Source organism: Cricetulus griseus (genome assembly GCF_003668045.3).
Source record: "Cricetulus griseus strain 17A/GY chromosome 1 unlocalized genomic scaffold, alternate assembly CriGri-PICRH-1.0 chr1_0, whole genome shotgun sequence".
In the NCBI taxonomy this organism is placed as follows: domain Eukaryota; kingdom Metazoa; phylum Chordata; class Mammalia; order Rodentia; family Cricetidae; genus Cricetulus; species Cricetulus griseus.
The window spans coordinates 189577117-189598108 of NW_023276806.1; the positions used below are offsets into that span (position 1 = coordinate 189577117).

A 20992-nucleotide genomic window follows, 5' to 3' on the forward strand; every position below is an offset into this window, starting at 1 on the left:
TACAGACAAGTTCTTCAAAAGAGAATTGAAGCAGAAATCATCAAAGAGAGAACTGAGGAACTTAATTGTATGTGCTGGTCCTACAACCCTGAAGATCTGAGTTTGATCCTCATAACCAAAGTTAAAAACAACAATAAAACTGCCAGAGCTGGAAAGATGGATTGGTGGGTAAAGACACTTTTTGCCAAGCCTGATGGCCGAATTTCAATTCCCAAGACCCACGTTGTAAAAGGAAAGCAAGGCAGAAAAAAAAGAAATCTTTACACACCAGTGCCATGGCATGTGTCCTCCCCTCAAAAGGCGGGCATGGTGATGGGTGGTTGTAATTTTAACAACCAAGAGATTAAGGACAAGTGGATGGATCTCAGGGACTGACTGGCTTGGCTTGGCTAGCCAGGTTGTCTACTTGACAAATTACAGGCAATTGAGAGACTATGTCTCAAAATAAAAAGGCAGCAAGACAGCTCCTAGCACTATACTCTGTTTTCCACTCACATGTATACACATTAATGTGGACCCACATATGAGAATATACATTTATATACACAGACCAGTGCAAACAACCAAATGCACACACACACACACACACACACACACACACACACACACACACACACACACACACACACACACACACACTAAAATCACCAAAACCTCCAAACAAAAATAAAAAGGGGCTGGAGAGATGGCTTAGTGGTTAAGAGCACTGTGTTTACTCTTCCAGAGGAACTGGGTTCTCTTTAGCAGCCAAATGACAGCTTACAATTATCATAACTCCAAGCCAAAGGTATATATAGCCTTCTTTCAGACTCTGGGCACCAGGTAAGTACAAAGTGGAGATATATTCATATAGGCAAAACACCTATACATATAAAACAATGTGTGCCCGGCAGTGGCACACACCTTTAATACCGGCACTTGGGAGTTCCAGAACAACCAGAGCTACACAGAAATACCCTGTCTCAAAAAAAAGGGGGGCCGGGCGTTGGTGGCACGCCTTTAATCCCAGCACTCGGGAGGCAGAGGCAGGCGGATCTCTGTGAGTTCGAGACCAGCGTGGTCTCCAGAGTGCCAGGATAGGCTCCAAAGCTACACAGAGAAACCCTGTCTCAAAAAACAAACAAACAAAAAAGATACACAACTATCCTAAAGTTACTAAAATTGCTTCCTTCTGCTCGGCTTTTCCACATTAGTTTGAAGAACAGAACAGAACAGAACAGAACAGAACAGAACAGAATGTGTGTCACATCAGTTTGAATCTTGTCACAACAAACCCTGCCATCTTTTTATTTCAAGACAGAGTCTCAATAAATAGGTTGGTTGGTTACAAATCTATGACTTCTTACTCAGCTCTCCAACTGCTAGAATTGTAGGCGTGATTCATTTTATGTGCAACTCTGTACTGCTAAGAACGAAAGTATTTTAAATTCTGAGTTTAGCCGGGCGTTGGTGACACACATCTAATCCCAGCACTTGGGAGGTAGAGGCAGGCGATCTCTGTGAGTTCAAGGATAGCCTGGTCTCCAAAGCCACACAGAGAAACCCTGTTTTGAAAAGCAAACAACAAAACAAAACAAAGAAATTCTAGGTTTAAGAATTAAAAAAAGGAACGAAGAGAAAAGGAATAGTTCCCAGAGTTAAGAAGGCAGAGATCATCATGAAACAATCTAGATGTCATTGGTTGAGGCGAAAAGGCACTACAGCAAAAGACGTTATCTACCAAATACAATCTACCAAATACATCTGAGTTTTCACACATCAGGGACTATACCGACCAAAACAGAGTTTATTTACATTGTTAGATTTTTGAGTGTGCCATAAAATTAGATGAGAGAAGGCCCCCAAGGTAATAGTAGACTGTACTGCTATGGTAAGTAAAACTATCGAGAAAAAGGGTAGGTGGGAACAGTGTATATATGTGTTTGCTTAATGTGGGTAATTGGTTAAATTATATTTATGAAGTTGTAAATTTCAATGTAGTTATGACCCCAATTTTCCAAAAACTACTTTAAAACAACCCAACATCGTTAACACCAATTACTTAAGTATTTCTAAATTGTTTTAATTTCCTTTACATTTTGAATAATTTCCAGTTGAATATCTATTTTATAAAAAAGTACAGACACTAACATTTTACACTATTGGGAACCTATCTCTTTCCCAGATAGCTGGGTCTCACAATGAGACCTTGTCTCAAAACAGCATAGAGAAAGGAATCTTACCTCTGCCTCTCTTTTCTTTGCTCGTGCTTTCTCGACTTCATCCATGACTTTCTGAGACTCCTCCACATTTCCTTCAGCTCCGAGTTGTTCCACTTTGGCCAACAATTTCCCTATTTCTTCATTTAACTCATGAACACGCTCTGCCTAGGAAAACAAAGAAGAAGACCATGAATGAAAAAGAGAATGAAGGGCTGAAAAGATAACTCACCAGTTAAAATCACTGGTGGCTCTTCTAGAGAACCTGGGTTCAATTCCCAGCACCCACACTACAGCTAACAATCATCTGTAACTCTAGTTGCATGAAATCCAATACCTATTCTGGCACTAGGCCCGGGTATGATGCACAGACATGTATGGAGGCAAAACACATTTTTTTGTTTTTTATGTATACACAAAACCATTTGTGTATACATAAAAAAATTGAAAGGAGCATAAACAATGTATTTCAGAAACTCAAAGAGTCATTTAAGACCTATCTATGTAGTGCATTGCTACACAGCCCGGGCTGGACTCCATTCCCATTCCTCTTCCCTGTACCCAAGTACAAGTACATATCAACACACAGAGAGATCAACGTTTAACTTAATAGAAACATTTAATCTTAGCAAAGTAGTATTGGAATAATATTTACTTCTTAAAGTGCCCCCAAGGGTCCCTACTTTTTTATGACTATTCTTTAAACAAGTGGTATTTTTGTTATAGTATCACTGAAAGATCTTCAACCTTCCTTGCACCTGCACCCTCACAATTTCACCTTGATGCATTTGCTTTGATTATGGCAATGGAGAACACACATGTCCTAAGAAAGGCTTCAAAAGCATTTGCTAACTGGGTATGATATTTCTGCCTCTCTCTTCAACCACCAGAAGGAAATGGTTAGCTTAGCCCTCAAAGAATGGCTTGACAGCCTCCAACTCACTGTAAAACATGTCAGAACATCCATGCTCAAACAAGAGTACTGTGCAATCACGCCTACTCTAACTGATCTATTATGTGCAGTTTGAGTTGCTGCATTCGAGGTCATTAGGTATGGAGCCCTTCAGTAGTGATGGATGACTACAATATTGCACAACCAATACAGCTCCATAGAACCCAATCACTGGTCAATCGCTTAACCATGAGATACATGATCTCTTGTATCAACACTTCTCAGGTTTCCTAACACTGCCACCCTTTAATATAGTTCCCCAACCGAAAAATTATTTTCATTGCTACTTCATTATCTTAAACTGTGATGGCAACTACACAAGCTTATGTGTGTTAAAATCAAAAGTGTCAGGGACTGGAGAGATAGTTAAGAGAACTCAATACAATTACAGAGGACCCAGGTTCAGTACCCAGCATCAGTGCCTATCAGGTAGTTCACAAATGTAACTCCAGTTTCAGGGATTCTGATTCATTCACTTAGACTGCATGGATACCAAGTATGCATATGTTGTACACATACAGAGAAGCAATACACTCATGCACATAAAATAAGTCAGAGAGAGAGAGAGAGAGAGAGAGAGAGAGAGAGAGAGAGAGAGAGACAAATAGACAGGTGGTGGTGGCACACACCTTTAATCCCAGCACTCGGGAGGCAGAGGCAGAGGCAGGGGGTTTCACTGTTGAGTACAAAACCAGCCTGGTGTACAGGGTTAAGCTTGTGCCAAGACAGCTGGGACTACACAGAGAAATCCTATCTCGAAAAACAAAACAAATACAGAACTATACATATACTTATTATATGTGAATGAATGCAGGCAAAACTGGTAAATTATATATATATATATGTATATATATATATACATATATATATATATAATTATTATCAATGTTGTTAGATTGTTATATTAGTTAACATTTGGATAGGTAAAAAACAATTCCGCAGAATTCCCTACTTAAGTTTATAGTCTAATTATTGAAAAATCAAAAAGCTGGAATGAGCCTGGCATGGTGGCTCATTAATCCTAGCACTCAGAGGCAGAGGCAAGTGCATTTCTGGGAGTTCAAGACCAGGCTGGTTTCCCTGTCTGTCTGTCTGTCTGTCTGTCTGTCTGTCTGTCTGTCTGTCTGTCTATCTATCTATCTATCTATCTATCTATCTATCTATCTATCTATCTATCTATCTCAAGTTCCAAGCCAGCCACGGAGTTGAGACCCTGTCCCCAAAACACCATAAGTAGATAGATAGATAGATAGATAGATAGATAGACAGACAGACAGACAGACAGACAGACAGACAAATTGGAGTGGATAAAATGGGTTAAAATATAGTTTATAATCCCAGCTCGGGAGGTAGAGGTGGAAGCATGTAAGTCTCTTGTGAGTTCGAAGACAGTTTGATCTATAGAGTGAGTTCCTGAATAGCCATGGATACAAAGGCAGACCCTATTCTCAAGCAGCAACAACAAAAGCAAAAAACCAGAATCAAAAACAAAAACCCTATGCTTTGAACTAATAAAACGACTAAAATCCTTACCTTTGCTGCCACTTCAGCACTTATCTCTTCTTGAGTCTCTGCTAATCTTTTCTTAGACACTTCTGTTCTTCGATCACAATCTGCAATGAATGACTGGAGATGATCCATGGCCTAGAAAATTTAATATAAAACAATTACTGATACAAAGTCAATGTTACCCAAAATCTCTTTACTAAACACTGTACTTTGGGTAAGGGATGAAGCCGTAAGTACAGAAGTGCTTTCCTGCTATCTAGAAAGCACTGGCTGAATGTTATACTCTTCTCTGTGGCCCACCCCTAAAACAAGAAAAACACAGAGCTGAGAAATTATTAGTGACAGAGCATTTCCCTAGGTTTCAAGTAATTCTAAAAAAAATTAAAAGAAAGCCCAGAAGAAAGAACCTTTAAATCCCTCAAAACAATAAGAAAAAATAATTTCATTCTTAAAAATGTTATCATATTGCCAGGTGGTTGTGGCAAATTCCTTTAGTCCCAGTACTAGGGAGGTGGAGGCAGAGACAGGCCCATCTCTTTGAGTTCAAGCCCAGACTAGTCTACAAATTGAGTTGCAGGACAACCAGGACTATACTGAGAATCCTTGTCTCAAAAAACAACCACCAAACCAACAAACATCCAGCAATACTATAAAAATGTACCACAGTAATCTCAGGCTGAAACAAAATGGTAAGCTGAAGACCAGCTGGAGTGACATAGCATGTGTCAAGTAACCAAAGAAATACAGACAAAGACCATGTCTCAAGGTACAACCAACCAAGGAGAAACAGTTTTGGGGTGTCAATAACTCAATGGCTACTAAGCCTAATGACCTGAGTTCCATCTCCAGGATACACACACGATAGGAGAGAAGCAAATTCCTGAAAGCTAATCTTTGACCACAGACAGAATCATAAACAAGAGACACACACATCCCACACATAACATGGAAGACCATTATAACATCTACAAGAGTTATTATGAATATTTAGATAATTGCTTATATTCTGTGGTTTTCAAACTTTTACAAAAATGATGAAATAAGCCATTAACACATTTAACAGACAAAACCTAAGTTGGATTTTCTTTGAGGGATATTTAATGCTTATAACTAAATAATAGTTCATTCAAAAGTAAACTTTAAAGCTAGGCATGGTAGTGCACACCTTTAACCATAGCACTTGGGAGGCAAAGGCAGGTGGATCTATTGAGTTTAAGCCCAGACTGGTCTACAGAGTTAGTGAGTGGGTTCCAAGACAACCAGTACTACACAGAGAAACTCCTTTGGCCAAAAGAAAGAAAGAAGAGAGAGAGAGAGAGAGAGAGAGAGAGAGAGAGAGAGAGAGAGAGAGAGAGAGAGAGGAGGGAGGGGAGAGAGAGAGAGAGAGAGAGAGAGAAGAGAGAGAGAGAGAGAAATTTATTTAAAAACAAAAAAAAAATGTTCAAATGTGGTGGTTTGAATGAGATATTCTACATATTCAAGCACTTAAAGACTTGATCCCCAGCCAGTAACCCTGTTTTGACAGGTTGAAGAAGTATGGCCTCAGCCCAATGTCAACGCCGCAAGCCTTTAATCCCAGTACTTGGGAGGCAGAGGCACGCAGATCTGAGTTCGAGATCAGTCTGGTCTACGGCTTGAGTTCCAGGACAGCCAGGGATATCACACAGAGAAATGCTGTCTCAAAAACCAACCAGACAAAACAAAAAACCCAAGTAAACAAAAACACAAAACAACAACAAAAAGAAGTGTGCCCTTGTGACTCGATAGATGGCTTGGTGGTCAGGAGCACTGGCTGCTCTTCCAGAGCACAGGGGTTCAATTCCCACTACCCCGAAGGCACTTCACAGCTGTCTGTAACTATAGCTCAAGGGGATCCGGCTGCTGACACAGACATACATGTAAACAAAACACGAATGCACATAAAATGTGGTCTTGCCACTAGGGTCAGGCTTTGAGATTTCGAATGCCATTCCTGGCTCTCTTTTCTGCCTGCTTGCCATTCACTAGCTGCACCAGCTGCCAGTCCACCCAGCCATCTCCAACCCCATACCCCACCAGTACGATGACAGACTCTTACTCCTTTGGAACTTCACATCCAAGGAAGTTACCTAGACCATGATGATTCTTATCACAGCAACAGAATTTAACCCCTGTCCTCTGGAACTTAACCAGCCAAATAAGCCAAGAATTCTCACAAAGTTAACAGAGTTACTATTACCTTTTAAATCACAATACAAATCTGCTTTCACTTCCTTACGTGAAGTCAATGAAATATCAAGAAATACTGCTAGTTCTGTGGAGGAGATATTTTGGCTACCTGTTTCTTGCACCCAAATGAATCCAAGATATATAAAGGATTTAACTGTACAAATTGAAATGACTGCTCATGGGGCTGAAGAGATGGGTCAGCAATTAAGAGGGTTGGTTTTTCTTGTAAAGGACCTGGGATTGCTTCCCAGCACCCACATGTGGCTCACAACTGTCTCTAACTCCAATCTCTATCTGATGCTGTCTTCTGGTCTCCATGGATACCAGGTATGCACCTGGTAAACACAGACACACACGCACAACATTCATACACATAAACTAAATATAAAACTAAAAATACACAGAAGAAACCATGGGTAAAACTATTTTCTGGTCAAAATAGAAAAGATCTTCAAGCTGATAAAATAGGTATTCTAAGCACTGATTAGATCCTATAACTAAAAATATTACTTAAAGACAAAAGTCATCCAAAGAAAAATAAAATAGTAAAGTATTTTTAAAGCATACATGAGGCAAAGGACCAATTTTCATAATTTGTAAGGTTAATAAGTCACCTAGAAAACTGACAATGCTCAAGTTTAGTCAACTCAGAAAATAGCTGCTGTTATACTTGATCTCAAATACAATCAGAACATTCATTCTCACTACATTCATAAAAAGATGCAAATTAGCTGGGCGTCGGTGGCGCACGCCTTCAATCACAGCACTCCGGAGGCAGAGGCAGGCGGATCTCTGTGAGTTCGAGGCCAGCTTGGTCTCCAGAGCAAGTGCCAGGACAGCCTCAAAAGCTACACAGAGAAACTGTCTCAAAAAACCAAAAAAAAAAAAAAATTAAGCCAGGCATTGGTGGTGCACGCCCAGGCAGATCTATGTGAGTTCAATGCCAGCCTGGTGTACAGCGAGAGAGCGAGAGAGCGAGAGAGCGAGACAGAAACAGCTCCACTCATATTCTACATTTTGTTTATCAACAGTGACTAAAAACCATCTTAACAACACCATGTAGCCCACAGGTGTTGACTTAAAAATATAAGTCAAAACTTTCACAAAGAGCAATTAAGCATTATCTCTAAATATTACCTTTTGGCTCAGCTAATTTTACATTGATAATGCATAAAGACCAAAAATAACCTCAGTATCAACCACAATGTTCAATGGTAATAATATTCTCCTTTATCTTATGCACAGACAGTATTAAATTTATTTTCACAGACAATTTTATTTACATAAACAAAAGTTCTTAGACATTCAAAAGTCAAGCTATTTACTGCTATTTTCAACTAAATAAAATTACCTAATATCAATGGTAAAAACCACAAGACTTTTCATTGATCATTATGACTTATGTATATGTATCTTATAAAAATACGTAAGTTTCAAAGGTGATATGTTCCTTAAAACATTTTGTATAATTTAGTTTCTCTCTCTCTCTTTTTGGTTGGTTTTTTCGAGACAGGGTTTCTCTGTGGCTTTAGAGGCTGTCCTGGAACTAGTTCTTGTAGACCAGGCTGGTCTCAAACCCACTGAGATCCACCTGCCTCTGCCTCCCAGGTGCTGGGACTAAAGGTTTGCACCACCACCACCCGGCTCTTTTCTCGAAGATATTTATTTCATATGTTTTGCCTACATGTATCTGCGTGCTATGTTAAGTTACTGGTTAATTGTCTACTATGTATGAGGTCTTTGCTGTCATAATACTTAGTATTACCTACCGGCTGAAAAAGTATATTATCTTATCCATGTATTAGTCATCATATAATCAGAAAGATACCTTCCTATGATTTTCTTCCTAAGAGACATTAATTAAGGTTCAAAATATTTTTACTGCAAGAGACAACGTAACATAAAAGGAAAATCACATACATCAAGTTCAAAGAAAAAGTCCTGTTCTTTCGATGCAATTTCATAATCTGCTCTTAAAGCCAGGTCATGGACTTTCAGGCATTCTCCAAGATCCATTCTCTAGGAAAGAAAAGAAGACATTACATTGAAAACATTATAGAAATTCATCAACATCACAGTTCTCTTCAGAATGTATCTTAAGTCATAAATCAGACAATTATAGCTGGGGAGTTAACTTGGTTGCTTAGTGATTGTCTGATATGCTTGAAGTCCTGGGTTCAATACCTTAGCTCTCCATAAACTGGATGTAGTGGAAGATATAGTACTTGGAAGATACAGGTAGGAAGATTACAAGTTCAAGACCATTTGGGAGGGGGGGGCAAGAGAGTGTCTAAAAAAACAGCTATGAATCTTAATAAATTAGTAATACTATAAATACACTACATGGGAGGCTTTTTGGAATGAGGTGGCAAAAATAAGACCACTTACCGTGGTGCAAATCTGGAGGGTGGAAAAGGACACATTAGTAATTAGTTCCCTCTTTCCACCAATCATGGAGATTGAGCTCAGATTGTCACTGAGCCATATGTTCAATCCCTCCTCCAAAAAAGTTTCTCATGAGAATGCATTTAAACTGGACCTAAAGAGTAGGAAGCAATGTGTCTGTAATTCTAGCACCTTAAGAATCTCAGGCTGGGACTGGAGAGATGACATAGTGGGGTTAAGAACACTGGATGCTCTTCTACAGGATTTAGGTTCCATTCCCAGGACCTACATGGCAGCTCAGAATCATCTGGAACTCCAGTTCCAAAGGATTTGATACCCTCTTCTGGCTTCTTGGGCACAAACCATTGCAGACAAACAAGCAGACAACAAAATACATTGGAATTTTTCCTTGTGGGCTACACGGTGTTGTCAATTTTAAAAATAAAAGACTTAAGGGCCTGGAGAGGTGGCTCAGTGGTTGAGAGCTCTGACTGCTCTTCCAGAGGACCTGGGTTCAATTGCAAGCACCCACATGGCAGCTCACAACTGTCTATAATTTTAATTCCAGGGGAACCCACCAACCCACAGCAAACCACCAACACATATAAAAATAAAAAATAAATAAAAATAAAAGACTCAGGCTGGAGGATCTCATCACAATCAATTGATTAGATAGACAGACAGAATTGTAGTAGCATTACAATCTTACACAGTGGAACATGCCTGCAATCATAGCATGTGAAATGAAGCCAGCAATCCGTGTTTGATCCCCACCCACCACCAAAAAGCAAAACAAAATCCAGCTAACAAAATAAAATTCCATATAAAACAGCTAATACTACTCAGTCATAAGAAATTTCTACAGGAAATAGTGTTATAGTGTCTACTGCACCAGTCTGAAACTTAGTTTTTTGTTTTGTTTTCTTTTTAGAGACAGGGTTTCTCTGGGCTTTGGAGGCTGTCCTGGAACTAGCTCTTGTAGACCAGGCTAGTCTTGCACTCACAGAGATCCACCTGCCTCTGCCTCCCAAGTGCTGGGACTAAAGGCATGCGCCACCAACACCCAGTTAATGAAACAGTTTTATATACAGAATCTAAAATGACTTCGTCAAACTTGCTTTTTTATTTTTGCCAATAACTTGTGTATGTATGAAACAAAGTTATGAACAATTATCTTGCATAATATTCCAAACTAAATATACTACATTTATCAGATCAAAATTTTCAGGATTTTTAAAAAGATTTAAAAGGATATAGTGGGTAAATTTTAAATAAAGATACACAGTATGTTTAAAAACCAAATTATATATGAACAGAGAACTAGAGAAATCTTAAAACTAGTCACAATAAAATGTTATGGGCCAGGTGTTTCGGCACAGGCCTTTAACCCCAGGGCTTGCTGGGCAGAAGCAGGCAGATCTTCGTGCATTCAAACCTGACCTACATAGCTGGTTCCAGGGATACACAAAGAGACCCTGTCTCAAAACGCCACACAGAAGATGCTTGTAATCCTAGGACTTTGGGAAGCTAATGCAGGATGATCAAGTTCAAGGTTACTTAGACTACATAATAAAAACTGCCTCCAAAACTTAAACTAAGGGGCTGGAAAAATGCCTCAGCTATTAAGAACACTTGCTCCTTCTCTCCAAAGTGACCTGAGTTTAGCTCCCAGCGACCATGTCAGACAGCCCATGTGGCATATAATTCTAGCTCCAAGGGATGTGACACCGCCACAGTCAATTGCATAACCCTGGCTTTCATACACAAAGTTATACGTACACCCTAAATGGATAAATAAGTAAACAGCAAGCAACTAAATACATAAATAATGGTGCAGCCGTTGGTGACACACACCTTTAATCCCAGCACTTGGGAGGCAGAGGCAGGCGGATCTCTGTGAGTTCGAGGCCAGCATGCCACACTGCATTTTTTTTTTAAAGATTTTTTATTTATTATGTATACAACATTCTGCTTTCTTGTATATCTGCACACCAGAAGAGGGCAAAAGATCTCATAACAGATGGTTGTGAGCCACTATGTGGTTGCTGGGAACCAAACTCAGGACCTCTGGAAGAGCAGTCAGTGCTCTTAACCTCTGAGCCATCTCTCCAGCCCCCACACTGCATGTTTTACAGCAGTGTTTTTAAATAGTAAATCTATGTGACCTACAACTAATTTTAAAACTGCACTCCAGATTTGCTTGTTGTGTGTCATGCCCCCCCCCCCTTCTATGTGTAGCTGTCCTGGAACTCGCTCTGGAGACCAGGCTGGCCTCCAACTTACAGAGATCTGCCTGCCTCTGCCTCCCCAGTATTGGGATTTAAGGCCTACGCCACCATTGTCAGGTGCTCTATAATCTCTTTTAACAAATCTATTTATGGTTTTTAATGAGTTCTTTATTTGATTGATAATTAACTTTACATATTGATTTTTCTCTTCTGATTGCCTTCTCTGCATGCTTTACTCTTAAGATACATGATCTCAAAACTTGTCTCTCAAAATGTGCTTGCTTCTTAGGTCAAGATTTGCTCTTTTTAAAAATTTACTTGTGCTGGGCAGTGGTGGCGTGTGCCTTTAGTCCCAGCAGAGACAGGTGATCTCTGCAAACTGGGGGCTACCCTGGTCTACAGAGAGTTCCAGGATATGCTGCAAAGCTACAGAGAAATCCTGTCTCAAACAAAACAAAGATTTTTATTAATTTGTGTGTGTATGGTGTGCATGTGTGTGGTGGTGGTAGGGTGTCACAGGATGCCCGTGGAAGTCAAAGAACAACCATGTGGAATCTGTTCCCTCCCTCTACATTTACAGGGGTTCTGAGGGTGGAAGTCTGGCAACCAAACTTGGATAGCAAATACTTTTGCTCAGCGTCATCTTTGCCAGATCAGGGTTTGTTTTTAAAGTTAGCCTTCTGGAATTGGGAATGTAGCTCAGTGGTAGAGCTTACTAAAAAATGCAATGCCCCAAGTTTAGTTCTCAGTCTAAAACAAACATAACTCCAAAAAAACATAAAAAATCCAAGGCAGCTAAAACTAGTCTTAGATTTTCACTTAGCTGGGCAGTGGTGGCACACGGCTTTAGTCCCAGCACTTGGGAGGCAGAGGCAGGCAGATCTCTGTGAGTTGAAGACCAGCCTGGTCTACAAGAGCTAGTTCCAGGACAGCCTCCAAAGCCACAGAGAAACCGTATCTCAAAAACCAGAGAGAGAGAGAGAGAGAGAGAGAGAGAGAGAGAGAGAGAGAGAGAGAGAGGGAGGGAGGGAGAGAGAGGGGGAGAGAGAGAGAGATTTCCACTTTACTTACGTTGTTTTAAAACTATGAGGTATACCTCCACCCCACCAACGCCCGGCGAGCTCTACATTTTTTAATACTCTAAGAATAACTTCAAAGGCAACACAAAACACAAGCATATCTGAAGACCACTGGTCAGCAGTGTACCAGGCCAATATGGGAGACTCCGGGATCCAAAGACCTTCTTAAGCAACTACCAGCAAAGCTAGAGAGATGGGAGTGGCACAAGCCTTTAACCCAACTAGGCAGATCTGTGAGCTCAGCTCTACATTTTCTCCATTTTAAACTCGTTTCTCCAAGAAGCTTGGCCAAATCTCTGATCCTAATAACTCCTTTTAAGATTCTACAATATTCTACATTTTTCAGTTTAGCAAGGTAGATTCTATTAAGCTATTTTAATTTTTTAATTTCTGAGAATCAATGTTATAATTCCAAAGAGATTCTAAGCTTCCTAAGAAAAATGGTCTGTTTTTCTCTAGAGACCAAGTTTTGTACTACTCATGTTGCCCAAATCATGACTAATAAATAAACTTGGTTTGAATAAGCAATTCCAAGAATTTAAGGAATAAAACATGCACAAAAGTCCATGTATGTAAGCTTTAATGACATTTTCTGGTTTAGAAAATAGAAATATTTTAAGAGTTTCTCTGCTGGGCGGTGGTGGCACACCTTTAAGACCAGCCCTCGGAGGGAGGGAGGCAGAGAGAAACGGAGCTCTCTGAATTCAAGACCAGCTAGGTTTACAGAGTGAGTTCCAGGACAGCCAGGTCTAACCAGAGAAACCCTGTCATGAAAAACAAACACAATTTTAAGTGCTTCTCTTCAGGAGTTCAACAGAATAAGTACCATTAAAAAACATAATCTGGGGTTAGAGAGGTAGCTCAGTAGTTAAGAGAACAGATAGTTCTTCCAGGACCTAGCTTCAATTCCCAAACCCAAAAGGTAGCTTTTACAGTCTGCATGTAAAAGCATGTAAAAGACTACAGTCTCCAAGTTCTAGGACAGCCTGGCTCTAGACTTCTAGGAGAGCCAGGGCTATTCAGAGAAATCATCTTGAAAAAAATCAAAACAAAACACTCCCAACACAGATTTCACACATCCTTGACATGTAGAGAAGAGAGGTTGCAAAGAGACATATCTATAAAATATTTTCCTTATGTATGTGTGATATAGAGACACATTACTCACCTAGTGATATGATGGGCATAGTATTCATTTAGTTCAAAGCCAACCTGGCTATACAACTTAGGCAAGCAATGGCTGAGCAAAAACTGGTCAGGAAAAAGGTGGTGGGGTGGTAGGCACATTTACTGAGATGTATTTGAACTCTTTGATGTAATTTTTCTTCTTATTTTTTTTTTGGGGGGGGGGGTTTAGAGATAAGATTCTCTGTGTAGTCCTGGCTGTCCTCAAACACAGAGTAGTGCAATACTAATGAATGAATAAATATATATGCTAATACAAATTAGGCACAGTAACAGATCCAATTATAACTACAGATATACTCAAATATGTAAGGATTTTACTGACACACTAAATACCAAAACTAAAAACAAATGAAGCAATAAATTACTGATATTGATATACTAATAATCAGTGAATAGAAATATAAAATTATGCCAGGTGGTGGTGGCAACACAGCTTTAATCCCAGTACTCAGGAGGCAGAGGTAGGTGATCTCTGAGTTCAGGCCAGCCTGGTCACAGTTCCAGCACAGCCAGAGCTATACAGAGAAACTATATCTCAAAAGGAGAGGGAGTGTGTGGAGGGAGGAAGGGAGAGAATGTATTTGTGTTTGAGGCCAGTCTGAGCTATACATGGGCTGGAGAGTTGGTGCGATGGTTAAGAGTACTTGTTTTCTGCTACAAAGGGCCAAAGTTTGTTTCCCAATACCCACATAGAAACTCAGCTTGTTGAGCAACAGGTATGTGTGTGGTGCAAAATACTCACACACAATAATAAATCTAAATAACAATAAAATTAAGTTAAAAAATAGTCTAATTATAAAAGGAGAAGCACCCGAAGTGTCAGAGAAAAGTAAAATCAGATGGCAGTACACACCTATAATCTTAGTGGGGGGGGGGGAAATAGAGACAGGGTTTTTCTCTCTATAGCCAGCACTAGCTGTCCTGGAACTTGCTCTGTAGACCAAGATGGCCTCAAATTTACAAAAATCCTCCTATCTCTACCTCCCAAGTGCTAGGATTAAAAGCATAGGCCACCACCACCTGGCTAATCTTTACAATGTTTATTAATTTAAAACAGTTCTACTTGTCTTTCTACATTTTCTTACACTATTCTAAAAGTCTCAAAAGAATGAAAAACACTAAAATGTGAGTAATAATAGTTTAAGTAAAGTACAAACACAACAAGTAATCTAAAAGTAGGTGGTAGTGGCCAACAGTGTAAAACAAGAGACAGAACAAGAAAACACTCTGCAGGGTTAGCAAGCACAGCTTTCCACCCACCACTCTGTTAGCCAACGCTCTTCTCTAAACACAAACCACAAACTTCTTGGCCCTTGACATTTGAACCTTCAGTCCCTTCCTTTGTTATATTTGGAAAAGGACTTGCCATCCAAATTCAATGCTTGCTTCAAAACTCAGTTTAAGAATAAGAGAAAACCTCGGACGGTGGTGGCACACACCTTTAGTCCCAGCACTCAGGAGGCAGAGGCAGGCAGAGCTCTGTGAGATCGAGGCCAGTCTGGTCTACAAGAGCTAGTTCCATGCATCAAAAAACCCCAAAGAACAAAAAAAGGAGAGAAAGCCTAATATGACATGAAAAGAGCAGACAGAGCCTTGAAAAAAGCAAGACATGGGTCTGAATTTCAATATCACTACTGCTTAAAATATTTTCCCCCTAATTCAAAATTAACATTTTCTATCTTTTCTTAGAGAATAATTTTATTCTTTGACAATTTGATGCATGCATGAAATGTATCTTGATCATATCTAACCCCAACTCTCCATTCTTCCCCACCCATATTTCCTAAAACTTCCCTTCCCACCCTCCCACTGAGTCCAACTAGGACAGCCTACATGGGCATGGTATGGGGTCATCCATCTAAGTAAGGGTAACTTACTAGCAAATTAACAATCTTAAGCATAAGTATTTGCCAATGGGGAACACAAAAAGCAGTCTTACTTTTCCACCTCTTATTAATTTACTTTCACATTTGTTTGAAGATAGGATCTCACTAGCTTGGAACTCAAAATCCTCTTGTCTCCATCTCTAGTGCCAGTAGTACAAGGCAATTCCATGCTCAGATCTTATCATTTTATCTTTTAAATATTTGTTTGTTTTGAGACAGTGTCTCTCTGATAGCCCTGGGTTAACCTGAACTGTGTGCAACAGGATGGCCTTAAACTCAAGAGATCTGCCTGCCTCTGCCTCCTAAGTGCTAAAAGCATGTACCACCACGCCCTGCAAAATTTTAGCATTTTAAGATAGTATCTGGTTATTGTTTTGTGTATGACCCTAGAAATGGAGAGATATCTTGAAAAGACTAAAAGAATCATCTTACCTCTCAAAGATAACCCTGACTTGAAAAAAGAGAACACATGCAAATAAAAGTGCCAATATAGTAATACAGAGAGGAGGAATCACAGTGGGACTCATAAGACAATCACTATGCTACCTCATGCCTGATAAGCTTGACAAGTTACAAACTCAGAGACAATGGCTATTGTAGGGGGGGAGGGGGAGCACATGGAGAAATGAGAAACATGCTATGAAAGTAAAGTAGTGACAAAAATAATCGCACTGATTTATTCAGGTGATAGGGAAAGATGAGGGTTTGTTTTAATTATATACAGCACATATTTTTAATGCAGAAATAACCTATGGCAGCACACAACTGTGAATCCCAGCACTGCAGAGGCCGGGGAAGGGTAAAACTTCTACACCAGGATATTCTACATATCTTCCAGTCCAGCCAGGGCTACCCAGAAAGCCTGTCTATACAAAATACACATGAAACAACAAACTATAGCAATAATAATAAAAAAAGTTAACATTTAAACTATATAATCGCACTGTTTTATATTTAGGACTTCATGGAGCCCAGGCCAAGCCTGAACTCCTGTATTGGAATCATAAGCATACATATATCACCATCCATGGCTACAGATAACATTTCTAAAATAAAATATTTTGAGTTTGTTTTACTTTTTCCATCCTCACTAACCTGGATCCCTCCTTACCCCTCTCAATTTCTTCCTCTACTCAATCCCAGTATTACTTAAATTTCAAAACTCATCTCAATTTGCAAGTTTAACAAATTGTACATTATATGTATGTAATATATACATGTACATAGAGATCTGTACTAAATTCTCAGAAATTACTATATAGTCAAAAGAAAAAAAAAAATTGAGGCCCAGCTTAACTGGTAAGTCTTGGATGGCCTGGAATTTGATTTGCAGCCCAGGCTGCGAACTTGCAGTCTTCTGGAACACTAGAGTGACAGGAATCGAGGACTGGATGCTTGATCAGTGGTTAAGAGCACTGGATGCTCTTCCAGCACTCATGTCTGCAATTCTAACTCCAGAGGATCTAATGTCACTCACCTCCTCAACCACCTGCACTGATGTGTGCATGCCCACTTAGGAGGACACACACACACAGAGATAGCTTAAAATAAATCCCTACACAAACAATTTATAGGACTGTGCCACTTCACCCACTCAAAAGGCTGTAACTCTATAACGGTCAAACAAAACACCAAGTGCCTTTAAATTTTTATTTTTAAAAGAAAGAAAAAAAAAACTGTTACAGGATAGCGCACACAGATGTCTGTCTGCCTGTCTGTAAACCATGCAGTGCCTGCAGAGGAAGGTATTTGATCTCCTGGGCCTGGAGTTACGAGGGTGGATCCTGCGGATTGAACCTAGGTCCTCTAGAATCATAGCCAATGCTCCTAAACACTGAGCCATCACTGCAGTACCTTAAAGCTATCTCTGTTTGACCTGATTGGTCAGACCAGTCATCATCTCAAAGGACTGAAGGATTATTAAGAATAATGCCTGTGCGCTGGAGGACCTGGGTTCAATTCTCAGCACCCACGTGGCAGCTCATAACTGTCTGTAACTCCAGTTCCTAGGGATCTGATTCCACATTAATGCATATAAAATAAAATAAAATATAAAAAAAGAATAACGCCTGTCTGGACAACATGTTAAGTTTAAGGGCAGCATGAGCCAATGAGATCTCAAAATAAAAAAAATGCGCAAGGAGGGCTAGGCATGCAACTAAGTGCAGAGCTATTTCCCTGCATGCCTGTGTAAGGCCATGACTCAATTCCAGTACACATCCTTAATGAGTAGGAATCAAACTTTTCAAAGGGTTTTTACTTGGCGGGCAGTGGTGGCACACACCTTTAATCCCAACACCTGTCAGGCGGAGGCGGAGGCAGAGGCAGGTAGATCTCTTGTGAGTTTGAGGCCAGCCTGATCTACAGAATGAGACCATCTTCCCTAACCTCCATCTCATCTAAAGGATTTTATCAACTCATTTTTTTGCACTCTTGTTTTAAAAAACTATCTCAGCAATGGAGAACCTCAAATTGTTTGATGTTTGTGGCTAACCAACTATATGTATGTTTAAAAAACTACTTCAAGTTATTAGCATGTGTTTCATCTGCTCTACAATTAAATGGTGTACATTTATATCTACCTCCCTTTCGCAATCAAATAGTCTCAAAGAACACAGTAGTTTCCTTAGACTTAATACAGTTTATAGGCCCGGCGTTGGTGGCACACGCCTTTAGTCCCAGCACTCAGGAGGCAGAGGCAGGCAGATCTCTGTGAGTTCGAGACCAGCCTGGTCTACAAGAGCTAGTTCCAGGACAGCCTCCAAAGCCACAGAGAAACCCTGTCTCGAAAAACCAAAAAAGAAAGAAAGAAAGAAAGAAAGAAAGAAAGAAAGAAAGAAAGAAAGAAAGAAAGAATACGGTTTATAAAATTCAACCAGTATCTACCTTGCCTCCCTCTCTCAGGTTTCTCTTTGTAGCCAGCCAAGGGAGTTTGAGGCCAGGTTGGGGGTACATACACAAGATCCTGTCTTCAAAAATCTAAAAAAAAAACGTTTTAAAAAAACTATCGGGGGCTGGAGAGATAGCTCAGAGGTTAATAGTACTAGCTGCTCTTCCAAAGGTCCTGAGTTCAATTCCCAGCCACCACATGGTGGCTCACAACCATCTATACTGAGATCTGGTGCCCTCTTCTGGAATACATGCGGGAAGAACACTGTATACATAACAAGTTAAAACTTAAATAAAAAAATTATTGGCTGGGCATCAGGAGCACATTCCTTTAATCAAAGCACTCTAGAGGCATAGAGACAGATGAATCTCCTGTGAGTTCAAGGCCAGCCGGCTCTACTGAGCAAACTCTGGGACAGTCAGGACTACACAATTAACCCTGTCTCGAAAAGACAAGGAGGGAAGGTAGTGCTGGCCTTCAATCTCAGCACTGGGGAGGCAGGGGCAGATGGATCTCTGTGAGTTGAAGACCCACCTGGTCCACAGAGACAGTTTGAGGACAGCCAACGCTACAGAAAGAAACCTTGTCTTGAAAAACCAAACCTGTCTTGAAGGGGAAAAAAGTATTGAAAGGACCTGCAGAGACGGCCAAGTGATTAAGAGCACTCACTGGTTGCTCTGCCTTAGATTCCATTCCTAGCACCAGCATGTAAGGCAGATCCTAACTGTCTGTAATAGATGTGGTAGAAGAAAAACTGACTCTTGCAAGATGTACAAGTTGCTCTCTGATCTCTATGTATCGGCAGTGACATAAACACATCAGGCAAACACATGCCACCATGAATTTAAAGTTTTTTCAGGCTTAGGACATTCAAGAATGTTTATAAGGGTGTGTGTGTGGCTGGAGAGATGGTTCAGTGGTTAAGAGCATTTGTTCTGCTCAGGAAGTGTTTGGTTTCCAGCACCGTCTCAGTGTGGTGGCCTATAACCACCTGTAACTCCAGGTCCTTTTTCTGACTTCCATTGGCACCAGACTCACACACGGTGCACAAACATACGTACACACAGGCAAAGCACTCACACATCTAATATACATAAAAATTTCAAGGGAAATGTGGTAGGATACAATCTATAACTCCAGAACTTGAAGGCAGGAAGATCTGAAGTTCAAGGTCATATATGGCTATAGAACCAGTTCAAAGGAGGCAATGTTACATGATCTCCCATTTTCAAAAAAAAAAAAAAAAAAAAAAAAAGTAATGAATCAGGTACTCTTATTTTCTATATTTATGGTAAGTCATAATTTATCCACTAGAAGCCGGGCGTTGGTGGCGCACACCCTTTAATCCCAGCATCCCAGCACTCGGGAGGCAGAGACAGGCGGATCTCTGTGAGTTCGAGACCAGCCTGGTCTACAAGAGCTAGTTCCAGGACAGCTTCCAAAGCCACAGAGAAACCCTGTCTCGAAAAACAAAACAAAACAACAACAATAGACTTTATCTATCCACTAGATAAAGTCATTTTGGTGGCTATGATTTCAGTTGGTAAAGTGCTTCTTTCACAAGCACAAGAACCTGAACATGAGCCCCAGTGTCTTAGGGTTACTATTGCTGTGATGAAAAACCATACCCAAAGCAACTTGGGAGGGCAGGACTCGCTTCACTCACATTTTCCATTTAACAGTTCACCCTCAAAAACAATAAAGGCAGGAACTCAAGCAGGGCAGGATGCTAGAGGCAGGAGCAGTGGCAGAGGCCACAGAGAAGTGCTACTTAACCGGCTTGCTCAGCCTTTGATACAGAACCCAGGACCACTAAACCCAGGGATGGCACCACCCACAACGGGCTGGGCCCTCCCCCATCAGGCAGTGCCCTACAGACTTGCCTACAGACCTATTTTATTTATGGAGGCCTTTCCTCGAGTAAGGCTTTCTCCTCTTCCAACAACCTCAGCTGTGTCAAACTGACATAAAACTAGCCCAGCACCCATGTAAAATGACAGACACGAAAGCACAAGGATTCACAGGCTTCACTGGCCAGTAAGTTTAACCTTATCAGTAAGCTCCAGGCCAAGATCCTATCACAAAGAGGGTGAGGGTGTTTCTGAGGAGGACACCCAATGTTCTCTTTTGCCTTGCATCGTGAACACATGTGCAAATATACCCCAAAATTTATGCATGCACTCATAAAAAATAAAAATAATTACAAAAACAAAAAATGTAATCATCTAATTTCCTGCAACACTAAATGAGGGGAAACCTCTGGTTGCTCTTCCAGAGGACCAGGGTTTGACTCCCAGAACCTACATGGCAGTTCACAACCATCTAGAACTCCAATCCCAAAGTATCGAATACCCTCTTCTGGCCTCCCATGTATAGGATTAACAGATACAATCAGGCAAACTTAAGTAAATTAAGTGAAATGTGGAAAATAACAGAGTATCTACAGATGAGAAATTTACTATAGATTAC

General features: G+C 40.3%; 1 protein-coding gene across 14 annotated transcripts in view; it reads right to left on the bottom strand.

Moving 5' to 3' along the window:
* LOC100767953 (putative RNA-binding protein Luc7-like 2) overlaps positions 1 to 20992 on the bottom strand; it is a 56745-nt gene that overhangs the window by 17064 nt on the left and 18689 nt on the right. For 12 of the 14 annotated variants that reach the window (XM_035451227.1, XM_035451226.1, XM_035451225.1 and 9 more), the window contains 3 exons: positions 8788 to 8886; positions 4684 to 4794; positions 2223 to 2366 (listed from right to left, as the gene is read on the bottom strand). In XM_035451227.1, the coding sequence (XP_035307118.1) occupies positions 2223 to 2366; positions 4684 to 4794; positions 8788 to 8886 (354 nt within the window). Of the gene's footprint in view, positions 1 to 2222; positions 2367 to 4683; positions 4795 to 8787; positions 8887 to 9255; positions 9275 to 14243; positions 14248 to 20992 lie in introns of those variants that run through there. The other 2 variants (XM_035451229.1, XM_027391492.2) reach the window with 2 other exon arrangements.